We start from the raw sequence: 20,825 nt of genomic DNA, 5'->3' as shown, positions 1-20,825 counted from the left end.
GTCCTATGAGCTAAACAAAATTTCTGGTGTCCAGTCTTTTCAACTGCTAAAACACTTCAATCAAATAGCAGCTTTTATTTATTTAAAACCCTAACATTGATAGTGTTTTACAAGCATTATCTGAGCATTTTATGTAGTATAAATATGATTGTCCTTTTATTAATAGATCATCAAAATGAAATAAAGAAACTATGAGACATTCCTATGAGTCCATGTTAATGTGGCACAGTCAGGATTTGAACCCAGGTATTCTGAATTCAAGTTCAATACTCACTCTACTAGTGACTACCCAAAGAGTATGTTAGTTCACCTGATAAAATATAAGGAACTTTGGAGTGGGATTTTGCTTTTCTTACTTAATTGGGGTGTGGGAGGGAGAAGGGAGAGGGAGAGAATGTAGAACTGAAAATTTAATTTTAAAAAGTTTATTTGGGAAGTTTTATATATACATATATATATGTATATATAAAACTTCCCAGATAAATTTTTTATTCTAAATTCTATTTTATTCTAAATTCTACATTCTATATATGTATACATATGTGTGTGTGTGTGTTTATAAAGGGGCAGTTAGATGATGCAGTGGATAGACCCCAGTTCAAATCTGACCTGAGATGCTCAATAATTACCTAGCTGTGTGACCTTGAGCAAGTCACTTAAGCCCCTTGCCTTGCCAAAAAAAAAAGTTTATCTGGGAGAACAAGATAGTACTGCATATAAATTCCAAAGCCTCAAGCAAAATAAATCCTGACTATGCCATTCAATGAGGTTACATGTTTCCCCTAGAAGAATCTCTGTTCTTCACATATTACCACTTGGTAGTTCATAAAAATCTCAGGCTGTACATTCTCTTTGTATATGAGCCAGAGAGTAATGAGGTTTAAGATTTAATGAACTTTTCCAAATCTGTAATTTGGAAGCAAGAATAGGAGTTTATTTTGTGATCATATTTTTTTGTTTTTCTTATAAAAAGTTACTATCTGAGAAAATCAAATTCACACTTAGTACCCCAGAAACGATTCATTTGTAATGGTTTATTACTATATACAACTTCAAAAATAAATGTTCTTCAATTTTGAGTAAGACATCAAGAAATACCTTTGGTGGTATTTGAACTAGAGGTAATTTCCTTGGAGAGCCAATGGTTTCCTTGCTCTGGGGGAAAAATAAACAATAAAAATATAAATAACAACTTCAATGAGCCAAAAGCCAGAAGGAAATGTCTGCTCTCAGTCTAGGTGTCGAGTTCTTCAGTAGCTGCAGCAAGCGAACAGTTAACTGATGGCCTCTCCAACGTCAGCCTTCGATGACTGCCCTTACATTGGCTCCCAGCCAGCCCTTACACATGGAGACACTTCTGCAGTTATATGGCACTGCCACATAGTTCAGATGCCATTCTTCACCAGCTCATGGACACCATTCTCATCAATGATTAAAGGAGCATGGAATTCTTGATCTGCCACATAACTGTTAAGGCCCTAAAGGTGGAGGAGAAATGACACAAAGTTAGAAACCTGTCGGGCTGGCTCTCAGTACAATGCACTGAGGGGAGGGTGTCCATAGGTGGACTAACATACAGAAACTCAAAACGTCAATGAGAATTGAAGAAATACAGATTTCCAAAGCAGGTTTACCAGTCCAGCATGACAGCCCTAAAAAGAGGGAATCCATCTATAAATTACAGCTACTAACCCTCAAGAGGACAGCAATCATTCTTTCCATCCATCCACACTACCCAACGTGGCTGTTTCCTAGCAGGAGGAGGGTCGCAGAAGGCAGACCCACAAACTCCCTGAGGGATGCTGCCAAGGAACATGGCAAAAAGAAGGTACCCAAAGAAGTCTAGAACCTATCCATTCACAAGGCTTAAAACATTGAACACACTGTGCATGTAAACAATTGGATTATTCAGGATTAAAGTTACAATGCATTACACAGGTACAAAGACAACCCCAGTTTGGGAACTAAAGTGTGATTAGACTCAGATAAGCCCCAGTGACTTCCAATCTGAATTCACGGCCATTTCATCATCAGTATCTCCTGTGTCCAGAGTATGGTGCTGAGCTCTCCCGTGGGGTAGAGAGAAGGAGCTCAGAAGTTTAGACAGAAGCCTCAAGCTTGTAGTTTACTAGCATCAAACTATGCTCGTGGCTTTGATATACAGTTTTAATGGCAGGAGAATCCATCAGATGCAGGGATTCATAACTTGGGGATTTGTGAACTTAAAACAAAAATTTTTTCGATCAAGGTATTTTGTTACAATTGGGTTTTTTAAATATTTCTATGTTTTTAATTTTATGCATTTAAAGACATTATTCAGAGAAAGGGTCCACTGGCCTTACTAGACTGCCAAGGGGCCACACCAAAAGCAAAGAGTCTCTGAGATTGAGGATATCCAAAACAAATGCAATTTGCTTCCATAATACAGTTCTCTTTTGTCGAGGTACACTTAGAATATTTCTCCTTATTCTGACAATTGAATGCTCTAAAATGTTTTTGTGGATAGATATAAAACTTAAATAAAAATTGAGGTGTAAAGGTGCGTATGATGTGAACTTACTTCGCCAGCATAGGAGACAAGGGGCGAGATTTCACACTGAATAGGCAAATCGTTGGCATCCTTCAAGCTAAAAAAAAAAAGAAAGAAAGAAAGAAAGAAAGAAAGAAAGAATAGCACCAATATGAAAAACTCCACTCCTTTGATTATTTACTAGACTGGAAAGAGATAGAACCTGCAACCTCCTTGAAGTCTGGGAGATAACATAGGTAACTCACAGATATATTTCCTGAATACTTGAACTCACAATGCATTCAATGAATGCATTTCACATCAACTACAGATCCTAGATTGAAAAATAGTAAAGTCGGGGCAGCTAGGTGGTGTAGTAGATAAAGCACCGGCCCTGGAGTCAGGAGTACCTGGGTTCAAATCCGGTCTCAGACACAACAATTACCTAGCTGTGTGGCCTTGGGCAAGCCACTTAACCCCGTTTGCCTTACAAAAAAACTCTTAAAAAAGGAAAATGCTAAAATCATGGGAAGTTACCTTATATATTGTCATCCTGATCATAAAATCTATCAGGGGCACAGGCTAGTGATTTGTTGCTCAGTCTTGTCCAAATTTTCATCAACCTTTGCAGGTTTTCTTAGCAAAGACAAAGGAATGATTCGCCATTTACTTTTCTGTCTCAATTTACAGAGCAGGAAACTGAGGCAAACAGGAAGTGAAGTGACTTGCCCAGGGTCACACAACTAAGAAGTGTCTGAGGCCAGAGCTGATCTCAGAGAGATATGACTTCCTGACTTCAGGTCTGGTGCTCTATCTACTGAACCTTCCCAGCTATCCCATGCTGGTGATAATTGATAGCATAAAGATATTCAATGGCACTAATACTTAGTCACTTTGTTCATATTAACACACCCTATCCTCTCCTACAATTTGGAAATATTCTGGATTTCCAAAAATATCAACAACTCTTTATGTTATTTCTCAGTTCCTGCTTCTCTAGAGATGGGAATAAAAGGGCAAATGGTTTCCCAAATAAACAAAGAAAAGGATTGGCCATTTTTACTTCCAAAGTAGCTTTCTGTGGCTATTACCAAAGACCCTTTCAAAGAAGTGGCACAACCTGGGTATTATAAGTTGACAATGGCCTACATCCAATTTTGGGCTAACTCCATCAAGTCATTGCAATGACAAGATTAAATTTACTAATTTCTTTTAAATAAATTCATTTTATATTTAGTCTAGTTTAAGACCTTGAATTTCTAAAATACTATAAACTCTTATCAAAGCCAATAATGCTGACAATATTTTTTAGTCTCTTGGTTTATGGCCTGGACATTAATCCAAGATAACAATGACCAACAACACTAGAATCTCATCTCCTGCTGACCTCATGACATCGAATCCTAATGGTTTCAGAAGACCTGAGTGAGAACAGCACTGCCAAATGTTAAGAGCCACCCTCTGAGCTAGGAAGGTCTGAGCTCCAGCAAGAGATTTCCCTAGCACCCTGTGTTGGTGCTAGCACCTGTGATTCATTCACTTTGATAATATTGCCAGGTCACTGCTGTTTTTTTATCCTTTTCATCAAAAATACCTCTTATTACTCTAATCCTTTTTTGCTTATTTTCTCTCTCAACTAATCCTCACTTTTTTTTTTTTAGTTTTTGCAAGGCATTGGGGTTAAGTGGCTTGCCCAAGGCCACACAGCTAGGTAATCATTAAGTGCCTGAGGCCAGATTTGAACTCAGGTACTCCTCACTCTAGGGCCGGTGCTCTATCCACTGCACCACCTAGCAGCCCCTAATCCTCACTTTCATTCAATCTTTTCCTCTGGCTTTAAGACACCCCCCCCCAAAAAAAAAAAATTTCAGCCTCTCATGACTCTGTTTTGGGAGAAACTTTAAATTAGCCTTAATGGGCCCAAATAACAGTATTGAAAAGGTTTGCGTAAAATGAATGATTACAGATGATATTCAAGCTCTTGTTTCAGGTGAGATTATTAGAAGCTATTAAAACAGACATATAAAGAACTATTGCTTCCTTTTATAATAACAGTTGCTGAAACCCAATGACAAGAAATTTGATGTAAGAAACCAAGAAGATAGTATACAGCCAACAGTTTTTTAAAAGATCAAAATGAGCTACCATGAACATTGACTAAAAGAAATCAATACAATGAGCTCTTTTCCTCATCTACAGATGCACCTGACAGGACAGACTGCCCTCATTAGGAGTAGATGGCCCTTCAACTGGAAGTAAAGGAATCTAAATAAAATTCACATTTACTACTCTTGTCAGGACTCAACTGTCACAGTGGTGGGAGAAAACCTATGGGTGGAGTTTTTTTCATAGCTGCCTTATTTGAAAAAAAAAAAAACAGAACAAAAAGTTTCCTTCCCCAAGAGGCCATTTTTGCAAATTTTTCATTTTCCAATTCATTTTATATTTACATAAAAACTTAAAATTCTAACTTGAGCCTAAAAAATCTTCAGGGTACATCAAAAAGATTAAGGTAATTCTTCAGGTACCAGGATATTGCTTTCATCACATCCTGTGCTCCCCATCAGACTGGAGAAGGTCGGTCAGGTTCTAACTGAAAAATCCTTGTCAATCAAAAGGAATGAAATGTTCATTCTGTTCACAAAGAAAGCAAAACTAGTACGAGACGAGAGGAGAAAAGAGGCATGAGAGATCTCCCCAGAGATCCAGGTCCCTGAGGTGACCAGCTCTGTTTCGGATGAGAGTCATCTGCTCTGAGGTGGCGCTTTCTCTTCCCCCATAAGCAAGAGTTCTCCCAGACTGGGAGGAGAAGGTCATTTTGATCACAGTGATGCCTCAGTGGAGTGCTCTGAACCAGTCCAAGCCATGGCTAGTCAGAACCTGCTCTCACTTTGCCTCCACCTGAATGGCCCTCTCAGATTCTTTAGTACAGCATGCCCCCTACCCCACATCATGCACAGCAAGTCTACGTTAGTGCATCTTCCAGGGGCCCACCACCAGGGGAGCGGCGTACCCCAGCCGAGCCCCCAGAGGCAGCTCCCAGCTGCTCAGGACTCTGAGCCCAGGCCTGTTAGTACCCAGGGAAGCATAGCCCCATCACCATGCACTGCAGGCAGCCAGGTATATTTACTTGTGATTGACATCAGCTCTGAGTGTCTCTGACTTTCCATTTGTAGCATGGCTATGTGGGAATAAACAAGCATTAATGGGAATGAATAAAAATAAAACAATGATAATGAAAGACATTGAGTATACAAGACACTTGAGTGTCCTACTGGGACTTTGTTATTAATGTTGAAATTGCAAGGAAGACAAAAACAAACAAACAAAAAAAAACAATGAATAAACACATAAGCATGATGTGCTTCAGAACACTCAGAGATCAATCTGGTTGACCCTGAAATCTGCTGACCTTTTCCATGAGCTGAATGGCAATGTCAGTGTGAGCACCAACAGTATGAAATGCACATCACACAAGACATTTTGTCTATGGTCCAGTCTGACCCCCATTCACCAATCCTCACCAGGAGGGCTGCCTGGCCCTACCTGCACATTGCCAGCCTCCAGGTGTGTGCTGTCCACAAGCACCCTGGACAGTCAAGTCATGGGTAGTCAAGTCATAGGCAGTCTGGTCCTATGTAATCAGACTCCAGAAATAGCTCAGGGTTTTAAATAAAACATGAGAACCATGCAGTTTAAAGGTTGTCTCTATCATGTTAATTTATCTGGATCCCAAATATTTCCACTTGTTACTATCTCTGAAAATCTCCTAAGCTCTATGGGTTCTCCATCCAGGAGGGTCTGGGCACCATGGTGAAATGCCCTTCTCTTGGGGCTCCTGGATGTCAGACTTGGATCCATGGCTCATGATCTTCTGAGATCTCCTGGGGGGGGGGGGTGAAAGGAGATCTGATGGGATCCAGAGAACATGCCTGGAAGAGCCACAATTCTATCGCACCAAAGTTGCTGCTTCCAAGGAATCAGAACGTACAGGATTGGAAGAGAGAAATTAAATCAAGGTGGAGAGTATATCATAGAATGGAGATAAGAGTAGCTGAACCTCTGATTCCCTTGGCTACAGGGGGCTCCTGGGTGAGGAAATTTCCAGTGCAAGTTGGCACTTTCTTTGCAACTGAAAGTCTTAAAGAGTTAGAAACAGAGATCACTGAGGTCCCATGTTGACTTAAAAAACCACCTATTATTATCTATGTTGCACTGCATTTTTATTTTTGATTGACAGACATCTCTCAATGACACATGGGAGTTTTGCCCTAGCCTGGGAAGGAGGACAGGCACAAGTCTGACTTGTGTCATAAAGTCCCAGGTTCATATACTGTGTCTGAGATCGTTCTTGAGCTCAGATCTTCCTGGCTTCAGAAAACTTCCACCTAAAAAAAAAGTGCATGGAATATAAAAAGAAAATACTTGTCACCTAATATTCAATAAGTAATGAATAAAAGATGGCATATTTTAGTAATAAGAGATTCAAGATAGTTAAATCTTTAACTGGATAATGATCTCTTTTTCTCTGCAGCAATCACCACAGTCAAGTTCTTCACATGAAGAGCAGCTCCCATCTCTATTTCCCCCTTTCTAAAAGGGTGGAGAATAATGGACTACAGGAAAAAGAAAGTAAAAAAGATGATCCAACCCCAGGGGGATGTCACACTTACCGAGGAATGGCAGGAAGGCGAGAGCCATTTTCATCTATGAAATAGCCACCAGCATTGAGAACCCAGCGATGATGCAGAGACATTAGTGCATGCCGCGCCGTTGTAGGATTGTCCTTCCCATTCTGACTATTGGCATTCTTCAAGGGAGAGAACTCATCTTCTCGCAATACTTCATATACCACAAACTTCCTGGAGAAGAACCATAAGGGACAATTACTGTGAAATAATACAAGCCTAGGCCATCTCCCAGCATAACCATGCTCTTCATTTTCAAGATTATACTCTCAAATTAATCCCAAAAGAATGGTACAAGAATTAATGCCAATAGAGCAGTCTCAATTCTTCATACTGGAAACTTGAGATTTTTCTCTCCAATATGGAAATGAGGTAGTATGTTCAGGTCTCAAATGAAAAGCATATTTCAGAAAAATTACACATATCATTGTGAAGAAGGATAATGCTAAAATTTGTTTTGAATCAAAAGTATCAGAAAGAAAAAAAAGAGAAGTCAAAGGCTCTCTTTCACAAGTTTATGGAGAAGCTACTAGGAGCAAGGGAAATGTTAGTTCTTGTTCTCTTATATAAACTCTGAAAAGCTCACCTTAAACCAGATTTGTTATCTCCTTCAGAGAGCTTTGCAATTTAAAAAACTTGCATTGAGACAAAGTTATTCACAGATCAAAAATATCTCCTAAATACCAAACATTCATTCCTTCATCTTGGCAGCCACAGGCTTAGAACCAAAAGAAGAAAGTTGAGTTTGTAAGGCAGCCAGCCAGATAAAGCAAATGATGAAACTGGGAATTTATGACCCAGACAATTCCAATCAAACTGCTAGGACAGAGGTTGCACATGGGGCAGACATAGTAAGCCTAGATTGAATATGTGAAATCAAATAACCATATCTGGTACCATAGACACAATATGCTTATCAAGTTGTTTCTTTGGGGCAGTTCAGAGGGTAAGAGATAACAGAAAACATACTTAGCAAACTGAAAGATGTCAAAGACAAATTTTTCCATCTTTATCCCATTTGGTTTGTCCGGCTTAATTAGATGACCCTGAGTATCCACATATGGAATCTTCTTCTGAGCCACGTGGTGCTGCAGCTGAGGTTCATATATGCTAGGTGGGGAAAAGAATGAAGTCATCAACTTTCAGACTTAGGATAGTGGGTAATCCAATTGCATTACATCTGTCACTCAAATTTCCAAATTCAAATTTGTCTTGATCCATTCACCAAAGCTGTCAGGAATGAAATATCCAGTACTGACTACTAAGTTCCAATTCATTTCTAAATTATAAAATGAACAGACTTGCCTATTCATAAGATTACATTATTCATAACAGTCACATTAAAAAATAAGAATATAGCAGAAACTCCTGAATCTGACCTCATCTTTAGTTTCTTTTTTATATTTTCATTTAATCAAGCAGATACCCAGGTTTGGGGACAGACAACAAAAGTGCCATATGGCAAGTGTCTAATGCTACATTCTTTCCAGCAGCTAGAACATCATGAGTGAAGATTTACTATTAATACCCATTATGACTACAAAATGTTAAGTTTCTCACTTAAAACAACCTGTTCCTTTTTCTACTAGTTCTGCAAGACTACAGGACAGGTGCTCTATATATCTGTAAAGAAATATGATGTGATGCAAAAGCCCATCTGAATAAGACAACGTCTCTTCCTTCCTCTTCAATTTACATTCCTCAGATGTCTTCTGCCACTATCTTCACCCATTTTATATTATGAAGTCACTCTTCTCTTTACCAAAGCAAACATTTCTACATGAACAAGTGATCCCATTACATTCCATCTTCCCTTCTACCAAGGCCCCACTCACTCACTAATCCTCAATCTTTCCTTGTCCATTAGCAACTTCCCTACAGCCCCCAAATATTACTATGTCCTCCTTACCCTGAAAAAAACCCAAAACTCTGCCCTCTGGCATTTTCACTGGCTACCCCTCATACCAAGAATTCTTTCTCTCCTCATCCCCATCTACTGGCTTCCCTGGCTTCTCTCAAGTTCCAGATAAAATTCCATATTCTATATGAAGCCTTTCTAAATCCCCCCTTAATTCCAGCACCCTCCCTCTGCTGCTTATCTCCTGTATTTTTCCTGTATACATCTTTTTTTGGTATAAATTTGTTTGCATGCTGTCTCCCCCATCAAAATATGAGCTGATTGAGAATAGAACCTGTGTTCAATCTTTCTTTGAACCTGCAGGGCTTATCACAGGGTCTGATAAGCATTCTAATATTTACTGACAGAATAACTGACATTAATTGATAACTGACAAATATTGATGATATTTCAGTGTTTCTGAAGATCTCTAATCTCTATCCACCAGCTGATGGTCTTTAAGAGTTATCGTGTCCAAATTCATCACCGGGTGATCAATCTCCTACTAGCCAACCTTCCCAAAACTTAGCTAAAATGGTTCTAATACAAAAAATATTATTAAGTAATAATAAAAACTCTTTACATTTGTAAAGGGTTTTGTAAAGCACTTTGTATATTCATTACCAGAGGTGCAGGGTAAGAATAACTATTCCCATTTTACAGTATGATTTTGGAATGTGTAAATCAACCTGCAGTCATATAGCTGGTAAACCTCCCTTCCTACCTCAGAGTGTTACTGTAAAGGTCACTGAGATAATAGATATGACAGAGGGATATGGATAGGTACATAGGTTAGAGGCCAGTCTGAGCATCTGGTTCCTGATTTAGGGGTCTACTACTTCAAGCTTCCAGGAACAAAAGCTGAACTGAGGTAGAGTAAATGAGAAGAGGAAGGGTTCTGGAACGTCCATACTTGACCACATCTTTCAGGAAAGGCACAGTGAAGAAATGATTGGCAATGTTCCCTGCATTGAACAGCAACCGTCCATCAGGGCTTCGTCTCTGGGCTGTGGCCAGGGAGATTTCACTATATTCAACCACCTGGTAGACACCATCAACTCTACACACGACCCCAACAGGCTCTGTAGGGTTGGTCTTCTCCACAACCTGTCCACAAGTGAAGGAAAAGAGAGAACATCCTCAAATGCTATTGACTTGCTTCAGCATCCTTTACTATGATTTTATTTTAGTCTTTCTCTGCCAGTAAAAAGGAAATAAAAAATAGAATTCTAGAGTCAGAATATTCTTAACCCTGGGTTTAAAATTTTTTGACAATTTTATTTTTATAATTTCATTTCAAGAGAATAGATTTCTTTTTGTGATACTATATAATTTAATTTTTACTTTTTAAAACATGACTCTTAAAAGAAACATAAAGGTTTTTGTCAGACAGTTGTCAGACTAAAGGATACAGGATATAAAAAAGGTTGGAAGAAGGTCAGGCTAGACCTCAGTCATTGAGGCAAAGACTGTCAGGCTTAGGAGAACCTAATAGAGATTATACTGTGTTAAAATAAATAATTTTTAAGAACTCACAATCAAGTACATACTATGATGGAATATCAGACTAGTGATATAGTAGAGCAGAAGAAACACGATATTAGATAATTTAGTTAACCTAGATTAGCTGAATATCTTTACATGTTTTCATATAGAATATTTCTGAATTTGATATGGGCATGAGCTGTCTCCTTCCTAGTCAGCTCGCCTTATTAGAGATCTCCAATCAGAATATTTTTTTGAAATCTACATGTATAAACATAAAAATTCAAGTCTATACACATATGCTTAAAGGAAAGCAGACTAGAAATAAATCTGCAGTTTAATCCCAGTCCTGACAATAAATCTATGCTTGCTACCAAATTACTCTATTAATTGGTCTAAATCTATCCAAACCTAACCAGAGCTAATTAAAAGATAAATGAAATAATATGATTCTTTGAGAAACACAAAAGAAAGGTGCTTTGTGAATTGATACCATTCTCATTTTGTTATCCAAATATTTCTTATATGCTGTTTCTTCCAAATACAAAATTCAACTTGAATATATTCTCATCATTCCCACCTAGAGGGTTGCCCCCATTCCTGACTTCTGAGCTATGATTAGGGTGGCTGTTGCACATCTGTAGGTCTCAATATCCTTCACTGCAAAATGAAGCTAGGCAACCTCTAAGGCCCATATAAATTCTACTCATCTATATCAAGTATGATGATGGTTTTATGATTCCCAAACACTGGACACTCAGACAAGAGTCTAGAAAAGCATACATAATTAATACAAGCCAGTTGAATGCACCATTGGTGGAGTTGTGAACAATATTACCAATACCAGGTCTGTATCCCAAAGACAACCCTAAAAAGGGGAAAAGACCTATTTGTCCAATATTCATAGCAGCTCTCTTTGTGGTAGCACTTAGAACCACTTGTTACACAAGGGAGCAGTGAAGTCTCACCACCTGATTCCAAGGAGCTCATCTGGAAGGAATTTCAGAGGACAATTAGAGCAACACTGAACTGAAAGACAAACTTGCAGGAAAAGATAAAGCTGCATGACAAATATATTTCATAAACCACTCTTTGTCCAGTTATTAGCCAATTCATGACCAGCACTGTCTGAAATGAGCCCTGGATCAAAAGTTCATAGAAAAGACTGAGAGGATATTTTATCTCTCTCTCTCTCTCTCTCTCTGTATATATATATATATATATATATATATATATATATATATATATATATATATATATATGTGTGTGTGTGTGTGTGTGTGTGTGTCTGTGTGTGTGTGTGTCTGTGTGTGTGCATGTATGTGTATGTATATTTTTATTTTTCCCCAATTACACAATAAAAGAACTTTTTAACATTTTAAAAAAGTTTTGAGTACTATATTCTATTCTTCCCTTCTTCCACCCCAAGACTGGTAAACAATCTGGTGGGGATTATACATGTACAATGATATATAACACAGAAACCAGTAAATTCAAATAGTATGGAAACCTCTTTAAAAATTCTATACAAGTCTTGTGCTAGAATTCTATGAATACTTGTGCTGTCATACGCAGATGACTCCAATAAAGGTGAAAAAGTTTTTGAAGAGATTAATATGGCAGAACAAGAATTCACTACTTAACTTAGATTTTTGAATTGATGTCTACCTACCCAATAGATAAGTGGTCAAAGGACATGAACAGATTTCAAAGGGATTGCAAGGCATCAAAAACCATATGAAAAAGTGCCCCAGATCACCAATAAATGAAACAAAAATTAGAACTATAAGGTTTTACCTCTTATTCATCAAACTGGCAAAGAAGACAAAAGAGTCAGAGCTGGTAGGTGGGGCTATGGGAAGAAAAGCATACTGATATACTGTCCATCCAATCAAATATTAGTCTACCTAATCTAGAAAACAACTGAGAATTCAGATGATTGACTGGGGTTCACAGGTTTGAAAATAATTGCCTTCACAAGATAAGAAAAGTCAAACTAGAGAGAGATTATGAAAAAAGATATGTTTTAAAGGACTGTTAGTTTAAAATAGGCATGTTGCTGATGTGATCTTAGACTGCATTAACAGAAGCCAGAAGGAAGGGATTGGTCATTTTATTGTATTGTATTGGCACCAGAACAATCTCTGCAACACTGTGTAGAGTCCTGGATACCACATTTTAGGAAAAGTCATATGCTAGAGAACTTCAGAGAAGGATAAACAGGGTGGTGAAAGCTTTCAAGTTCATGCCATATGAGGATCTGATGAAGAATTTGAGTATGTCTAACTTAGAGAAGGAAATATTTAGGGGTATGTCATATCAAGAGCTGTCATAAGATTAGATTTGTTCTGTTTGGATCCAAAGGGCAGAACTTAAAGCAATGTGTAGAAACTGTGAAGAGGCAATTTAGGGCTTGATGTAATAAAAAAAAAAACCCTCAAAGACACTGTCTAAAACTGGAAGGAGTCTTCTGGGAAAGAGGGGAGTGCCTTATCTTTAGAAACCTTTGGGCAGCTACTTGTCAGGTTTGTGGGAGATGGTTTGCTTAGATACTCAACAAAATCCATCCACACCCACATTCCTGGCTATCTTTCCGGATCTCCATTTTTTGGATACACATTTAGCACTTTTGTTCCCAGACAGTAACATTTCACATCTGGTGTCCAGATTTCCAACCTGGAGCTAAAATCTGGAATAAGTTCTGTTGTAACAAAAATCTTTTTCAAGTGTCTTTAACATGATCAATTTCTTCCAGTGGTGAGCAGGTGCAAATAAGTAGTAAGCTCAAGTTCAGTGATGGGATGATAAAACACTGTGAAGCTGAACTGTTTTAAATTTTACCCAGTATTCTAACCATTATGAACATATTTTTCTCATTTTTCCCAAATTTGTAAAATACTCTAAAAGGTAGAATTTTTTTTCCATTAGAGTATCAAGATATATATATATACATATATACATATATATATATATATATGAAAAGGTAACAGACATGTATTTGTTTTTATGGGACTTTTTTTAGTATCTTGCACATTCATAGCTGGTATTCAAAGATGAGTTATCTGACAGTATTTCTATCCTAGAGATCTTTGAAAAAGTTTCCATTTATTTTTACATAATCTTGTAATGAAAAAATAGAGATCACTAAAAAGCCAACATATTGATACAAGATAAGAAAATTAAATATTTCACATCTACTTGATTATTTTCTATAACAACCATTTTTAAATATCACAAAAAAATCTCTCCTTGATTTTGTGGCTTCTAAGCATTCAAGGGGTCTAAAGGTCACTGAATCCAACTTCCAGAGAGGTGATCAACTTGTCTAACCTCTTCTGGTGGCAAGGAGCTCATCCTCCCATGATGACTCATTCCATAGCTGGGTTGCTATGTCAGATATGCCTGTGGTAAAGGGAAAAAAAAAGAGATCTGGACCCCGGTGGGGCGGGCACAGAGTCAGGAGGTCCAGGTTTAGATCAAAGTCCTATCACTTGAACAGGAAGATTTCAGAAAAATCTGGAAAGACTTGTGTGAACTGATGTAAAATGAAATGATCAGAACCAGGAAAACAAAGTACACAGTGTCAGTAATATTGTGAGATGATCAACTATGAATGGTCCAGCTCTTTTCAACTACAGAGACATCTGAGGCAAGTACAAAGGCCTCAAAGGAAAAAAATAAACTTTATCCTGATAAAAAATGGACAGACTCTGATTGAAGATTGAAGTATATTTTTTCAATTATTTTATTCTTTCTCATGGGCATTTTTTTCCTTTTGATCTATTTCTTCTTCTTCTTCATTGGAAACTAAATAATGGAAATATGTCTTACATAATAGCATATGTATAAGCTACATCAAACTGCCTATTAGAGTTTTGCAAAGTACATACATCATTTTGATTTAAGAAGCCAAAAGACACTGCTACATGTGGAATTATTAAAAAGTAGCATTGTGAGTAACCTTAATTTCTTTGTTTTAGAGATAAAACAATCATAATTTGAGTTAGCTGGACCTGAGTGGTCACCTAGTCTAACCCACATGAAAAGAAGTCTTTAATGTGAGTTACAATGGCAAAAAAAGAATTGGGGGTAAATAATAACTAGCACTAATAACAAGCTGATGTATTAACAACACCTAATGAATTCAGGTGCCATCATTATCTGTATTTAATGGGAGAGGGAAGGTGACTTATCCAAGGTCAGTGTCTCCCTACTCACCACAATGTTCTAGAAGCCAGAAAGGCCTCAGTTTCAGTCTTAGCTCTGGCACTCACTGTGTGACCTTAGAGACAATAGATACACTGGACTTTGAAGGAGGAAAGGCCCAAGTTCTAGTGCTATGTCTAACAGTATCTCTGTCACCACAGGTCTCCATGGAGGCCTCCTGACTTCTCTGAAATTCAGTTTCCTTATCTGTAAAGTGAGAGGAAGGCAATTAGACCAAATTAAATATAAGGTCCAGAAAAGCCTCTAAATTGTACAACCTATTTGAAAGATTTCATCTAGCTTGAAAGTTCAGTGCACCATGTATGATGCTAAAGTAAAAAAAAATATATTAAACAGGAGTGGCACTGAGTGATAAAAGTGAAAACTACATTTTGTTTCCATTAGTGAATCTTGGCTGCTTCCTCTGTAAATAGGAACAACAAGTAAAATCAATATGAGTAAAATCAATTAGAACTATGAAGAACAGATTTTTAGAAAGATAAAAAAGGAAGTCTTATTAGTCCTACGAGCTTCTATTTGTGCATATTCTATGATTTTAATACTTCAAGAACTACAATTTTGTCTGTATAATTCAAAATTAGATGATATTTGAGGGTCACTGTGCTTAAAAAAATACCCTTCAGCCACCCTGATAACTATTCCAGGCTGGTATTAGATACCAGTCAGATTCTATGACCAAGTCCATGCTCAAGAACTTTCCAAGCCCAAGTTTATGTTCTCTATTGGTCCTACCTTTGAGAAGAGGAGTTGAAAGCCATGCCACAGCAAATGTCTAAGTATTCTCTCCTCCTTGACTGGAGTCCTTGCTCTTTTCCCTCACTGTGAGTCACCTTGTTATAAACATGGTGCCACTCTCTGATCAGAATAAATCTTCCAATGACATTTTAACAAAACATTATATAGTTTTCATTTTTCCTAGTTGTCATAAAGCAAACATTCTTGAATATAAAATGATATCAAATTCCATAGAACACGATGCTTATTTTCATCATCATAGGGTTTTGATGAATGGCTAGGATTCTCCCAGAATGGTTGAAACACTTAAGAGGAAGAACTGTATGAAGGCTAGGACTGGGGGTAAGGGTGGTTTTATACTACATACATACATGTAAGTCTATCTAAATGTGACATACATAAATATTAAACATCTATGTGTGTTCATATGTTTATGTATCTATGTGTGTATATATATATATACACATAGATACATGTATGTATGTGTGTGTGTGTGTGTATACTTAATAACTTGACACATCACTGATCCAAAGCTTAATCTTCACTGGATCAGATGGCATGTGGAAATCAGTCTGGCAAAGTGCTGAAAAGTCACCTGAGACCGACTCTGCCACTTACTTACTGGCAATATGACCATGGGCGAGTCACTTCCCCTGTAAATCAGGAATAATGATAGGGATGATGATGACACTTGCCTTATTTGCCAGATGGAGTAGGTGTGGGGATAGTGCTTTATTACTTAGTGCATGCCATGAATATCTACTATCAGTCTCAAACCACTTTAAGAGGAAAGTAAAAACTATTTAAAACAAATGGAGGGAAAGTAATTCAAGTAAAGTTCTTAAAGGGGAAGATTATATCAACCCTTTTCATAGTCACATTTTGATCATCTTTTCTTCCAACCAAAGGCCTTACAAAATCTGCCACTTTGAATGTCTTCCTAAAAAATGTCTGAAAAGACACCCAACCAGGCCAGCCTACCTGAGTAATATTCATCCCAAAATGGAAAATTACCTAGTAATGAATAGGAATGCTAAGTCATCTGAAGGGTGCTGAGAAATAAGTTAGACACCCTAGAGATTCCAGTGTTGACCCTCTTATGGGTGGGTCCCCAGGTTTCCCTCCTCTCTAGACCCGATTCCTCAGCTGTAAAATGAAGGGAGAGGACCACAGTAAGTCCAATGATCCCCAGAGATAAAATCTTCATGAAGCCATCTAGATTTGACAAGTTTAAAACCTAAGATGATTGTTAACATTATTCTACTAACTCATAGTAGAGACTCCTAAGGATTAATCCAGGCAGGATATTACCTTTGCTCCACAGTCTGCTCCCTTTTGAATGCAGAATCCAATGAAACGTGGGTCTGCCACCTTCACCAAGATGTTATCAACACAGTAGACATGGATTCCCCAAATGCCCCTTTTCTCCATATCTTCCATAATGCCATGGGCTGCAAGAGCTCGGTAAAGACCACCATTCCCATCTAAGAAGTAAAACATTTCAATAATGAACCAAAGTGCCCAAAATATTCCCCCAAAAGTATGTGTTCCTAAGCTGGTAAAAGGACTTCTGAAAATCACAGTTTCACATTGCAAATTCAAATATTCCAAAGGGAAAGAAGTCAAATGCTAGATGATAATGTTTAACTAAAATACCAAGATATCATCTAATTAACTTGGATTTTCTGCCCCTTTTCTTTATTCCATTGCCTCAAGTATATCTTATTTAACAAAATGGTAAAATACCACATTCTTTTAAAAAGTAAACATTATTTCATATGATCTCAGGTTCTATTAATAACTCCCTGACATAAGGCAATTGTGAAATTATAGCCCCAAAGACACGTTCTTCAACCTCAGAAATATAAATATTTAAAAGGTATCACTCAAAGTTACTTACCAATCAATCAAACTATTGTACTTTACCTAAAGAATGAAAATGGAAATAAACTGGCATCTTTTAAAGGTTCCCACCACCCAGGGTGTTGCTTGTGTAGTTTTCACATATTATTTCTTATTACAAAGTTGCAGGTGACCTTTCAATATCTTTTCACAAATAATGGCCACACTATATGGGATCGTCAAAATCTAAACCACCCCTCCAAGAAAAGATTTAGGTCTTTCTGCCACCAATTAATCCACCCACCAGCAGTCCATTTTTATTCCTTTTGTTAGAGGGAGGGGAGATATAAGAACATATCAATAAGCTTCCTCAGATTATGATATAAAGATCAAGACAGTCAAAAATTAAGTTCTAAAGAAAATGAAGAAAAATATTCTATTCTAACAGCAAGAACTCACCTTTATACAGAATATAAAGACATGCAAAACACTTTTCCCACAACAACCCTAAGAGGTAGGTGAATCATTTTCTTCCCTTTATAGATGAAGAAGCTAAGTTTCTTTTTTTATTTTATTTAAGGCAGTGGGGTTGAGTGACTTGCCCAGGGTCACACAGGTAATTATTAAGTGTCTGAGGCCGGATTTGAAAGGTAATTATTAAGTGTCTGAGGCCGGATTTGAACTCAGGTCCTCCTGATTCCAGGGCTGGTGCTCTATCCACCAAGCCACCTAGCTGCCTCAAGAAGCTAAGTTTCTTAGTGGTTAAACAATGCAACCATGGAAATACAGTTAATAAAATAAATCCTGGGGTAGGATGAGAACCCAGGTCTCCTGACTCCAAGCCCTTTTTTTCTGCTGCATCATGCTGCCTCTCTCAATATAAAGTAGAGACTATTGAGAATTATTAGGTATAGAGTACAACTATAAAATCTTTATGCGAATCCTTACTTTGTACCTATTGAGGGTTTCTCTAATGTAAACAGAAGAGAATAGATAGGATTTTTTCTTCACAGTCTATAAACTAAAAGCTGTGATTTGTTGATTTTTTTAATCCACATTCACAAGAGCAAAAATGTAAACTTTAAAGGCTTCCAATAGGAAGCATATCACCAATAGGCAATAATATCAAGCAAAGGATAAAACTGAGAATAACAAAGGTGCTCTCCACTGTCACAGAGGACATTCACACTAGGGCAAATACAACTGGGTGACATAGAGGCTTCCCTAGAGACAGTGAAGACTTCCAGATGCTCAGGCTCCTGAAAGGACAACATGGGACAGTGGACAAAGTGCAGACCTTAAAACCTGGAAACCCTCGGTGGAAACACCACCTCAAAGAGCTCCTACCCGTTTAACCTTGGCAGGTCATTTACTAGTTCATCTCCTCCATGGGCATGAAGATAGCAGCTATTTCATAAGGTTATTATGAAGATCAAGCAAGATAACATATTTAAAATGCTTTGCAAGTCTTAAAGTACTCCATCAAATATCAATGATTATTATTTATATTACTCTTTCAGAGAAAACAGGACCACTCAGAGGCAATAGTCACCCTTTATCCCAGGTATGTCTATCTATCATCAGAACACCAAAACCAAACATGCCAAACATATGATCAGGGAATGTGAGTGGTACAGTGGAAAGTATCCTGAAAGGGTAGATAAGACACCTAAATTCTTAATTTTGGCTCAGTTACTAACTAATAGTTTCTTTTGTCAAACTCATTTAATCCCTGGATGGAGAAATAGGGGAATGGGGTTGATGGTGGTAGGGGCACAAGCATCTGTATGCAGCAATACAATTCTACCCTGTTTGTTTGGGAACAAGGAAGAAATATATGTCCAAGCACATATCTATGTGCAGTTCATGTGAAATTCACAATTTGAAAAAATATTCTCATCTTATAAAGGTCTCATTTCTATAATATACAGGCAATTGAATCAAATTTATAAGGTTACAAGTCATTCCCCAATTGATAAATGGTCAAAGGATATAAACAGGCAGTTTCAAATGAAGAAATTAAAGCCATATATAAAATCATATGAAAAAATGCCCCAAATCATTACTGAGAAATGCAAATTAAAACAACTATGAGGTCTACTTCACAAAGATGACAAAAAGGAAAAATGATCAATACTAGAGAAATGGTGGTGAGAGGATTAGGATATTAATACATTGTTGGTGGAGTTGTGAACTGATCCAACCATTCTGGAGAACAACATGGAACTATGCCCAAAGAGCAATAAAACTTTTCATTCCCTTTGACTCAACAATACCAATACTATGTCCATATCTAGAAGAAATAAAAAATGGGAGAAGTTCCACATGTTATATAATATTCATAGCAGCTCTTCTTTGGTGTCAAAGAATTAGAAATTGATGGGATGCCCATCAACTGGAGAATGGCCGAACAAGTTATGGTACATGAATGTTATGGACTATCATTGTTCTATAAGAAACCATGATTGGTTGGATTCTAGAAGCATGGAATGAATTATAGGAATTGACGCTGAGCCAAGGGAGCAGAACCAAGAAAACAATGCACGTATTAATAACAACATAACAAGTTGATCAACCTTGATGGATGTAGATCTTCTCAGTAGTCCAGAGACCAGCTATGTACAATGCTATCCCCATCCAGGGGAAGAAAAGCAAAACAAAACCAAAAATAAACTAATAAATATGAATGAACATTAACTTTACTTTTTAAAAATTTTTCTTAAGTCTTTCCTATCTCGTGATTTTTTCTTTTCCCTTAGTCCCCATTATTCATACAGAAAATGACTAATTTGTAAACATATTAAACACAAATATGTATATATAATGTTGAGACTGTTAACCATTGAGGGGATGGGGCTAGGAAGGGAGGGTGGAAGAAAATTATGTATCTTATAAATATGTATATGTACATGGATGAATGTAGAAAAATTTTCAAACATGTAATTAGAAAAATAAAAATATCAATTGGGAAAAATAATAACCACCTTAGAGGTGGATGTGGGGGGTAAGAGGGAGAGAAGGGTCAAACAGAATTATCCAATGTTAATTGGACATAGCAATTATCAGTTAGCACAGTGCTAGCAATGAGGATCCTGAACAAATTAAACTTGGAGAAAAAAGTTCAGAGTAGATTATTTCAACAGATAAACAGAAAGGAATCACCATGTAGGTGGTAGGATATAAAGAATAAGGTGAAAGGGGAATCATGCTAACTTGGTCTCCATGTATTGATAGCTAGATGACCCATAACAAAAGGGAAACTTGGGACAAAATGTACAATATTCAAAGAATAAGACCCACTGGGTATAGATAGGCTAGGAAGACAGACTATTGAGAAAAGAGGGAGCTTCCAAAGGATGGAACACCAAGACCCCTAGGAAATACATAGGTTAGCTATATTTCAGGTGGGAAAGATAGCCTGAAACCCAAAGGGAAGGATTTA

At 37.4% G+C, this 20,825-nt stretch overlaps 1 protein-coding gene across 8 annotated transcripts in view; it reads right to left on the bottom strand.

The window, feature by feature from the left end:
• Positions 1-1,019: 1,019 nt before the first annotated feature.
• UAP1 (UDP-N-acetylglucosamine pyrophosphorylase 1) overlaps positions 1,020-20,825 on the bottom strand; it is a 44,067-nt gene continuing 24,261 nt past the window's right edge. For 6 of the 8 annotated variants that reach the window (XM_074221859.1, XM_074221861.1, XM_074221860.1 and 3 more), the window contains 7 exons: positions 16,853-17,025; positions 10,008-10,201; positions 8,167-8,307; positions 7,183-7,371; positions 5,640-5,690; positions 2,561-2,627; positions 1,020-1,478 (listed from right to left, as the gene is read on the bottom strand). In XM_074221859.1, the coding sequence (XP_074077960.1) occupies positions 1,386-1,478; positions 2,561-2,627; positions 5,640-5,690; positions 7,183-7,371; positions 8,167-8,307; positions 10,008-10,201; positions 16,853-17,025 (908 nt within the window). In that variant the 3' untranslated portion in view covers positions 1,020-1,385. The remainder of the gene's footprint in view (positions 1,479-2,560; positions 2,628-5,639; positions 5,691-7,182; positions 7,372-8,166; positions 8,308-10,007; positions 10,202-16,852; positions 17,026-20,825) is intronic. The other 2 variants (XM_074221865.1, XM_074221866.1) reach the window with 2 other exon arrangements.

Source organism: Macrotis lagotis, chromosome 2, assembly GCF_037893015.1.
Source record: "Macrotis lagotis isolate mMagLag1 chromosome 2, bilby.v1.9.chrom.fasta, whole genome shotgun sequence".
Taxonomy (NCBI): domain Eukaryota; kingdom Metazoa; phylum Chordata; class Mammalia; order Peramelemorphia; family Peramelidae; genus Macrotis; species Macrotis lagotis.
Note: the sequence above shows the minus strand (reverse complement) of the source record. Positions and strands in the feature narration are given on the sequence as shown.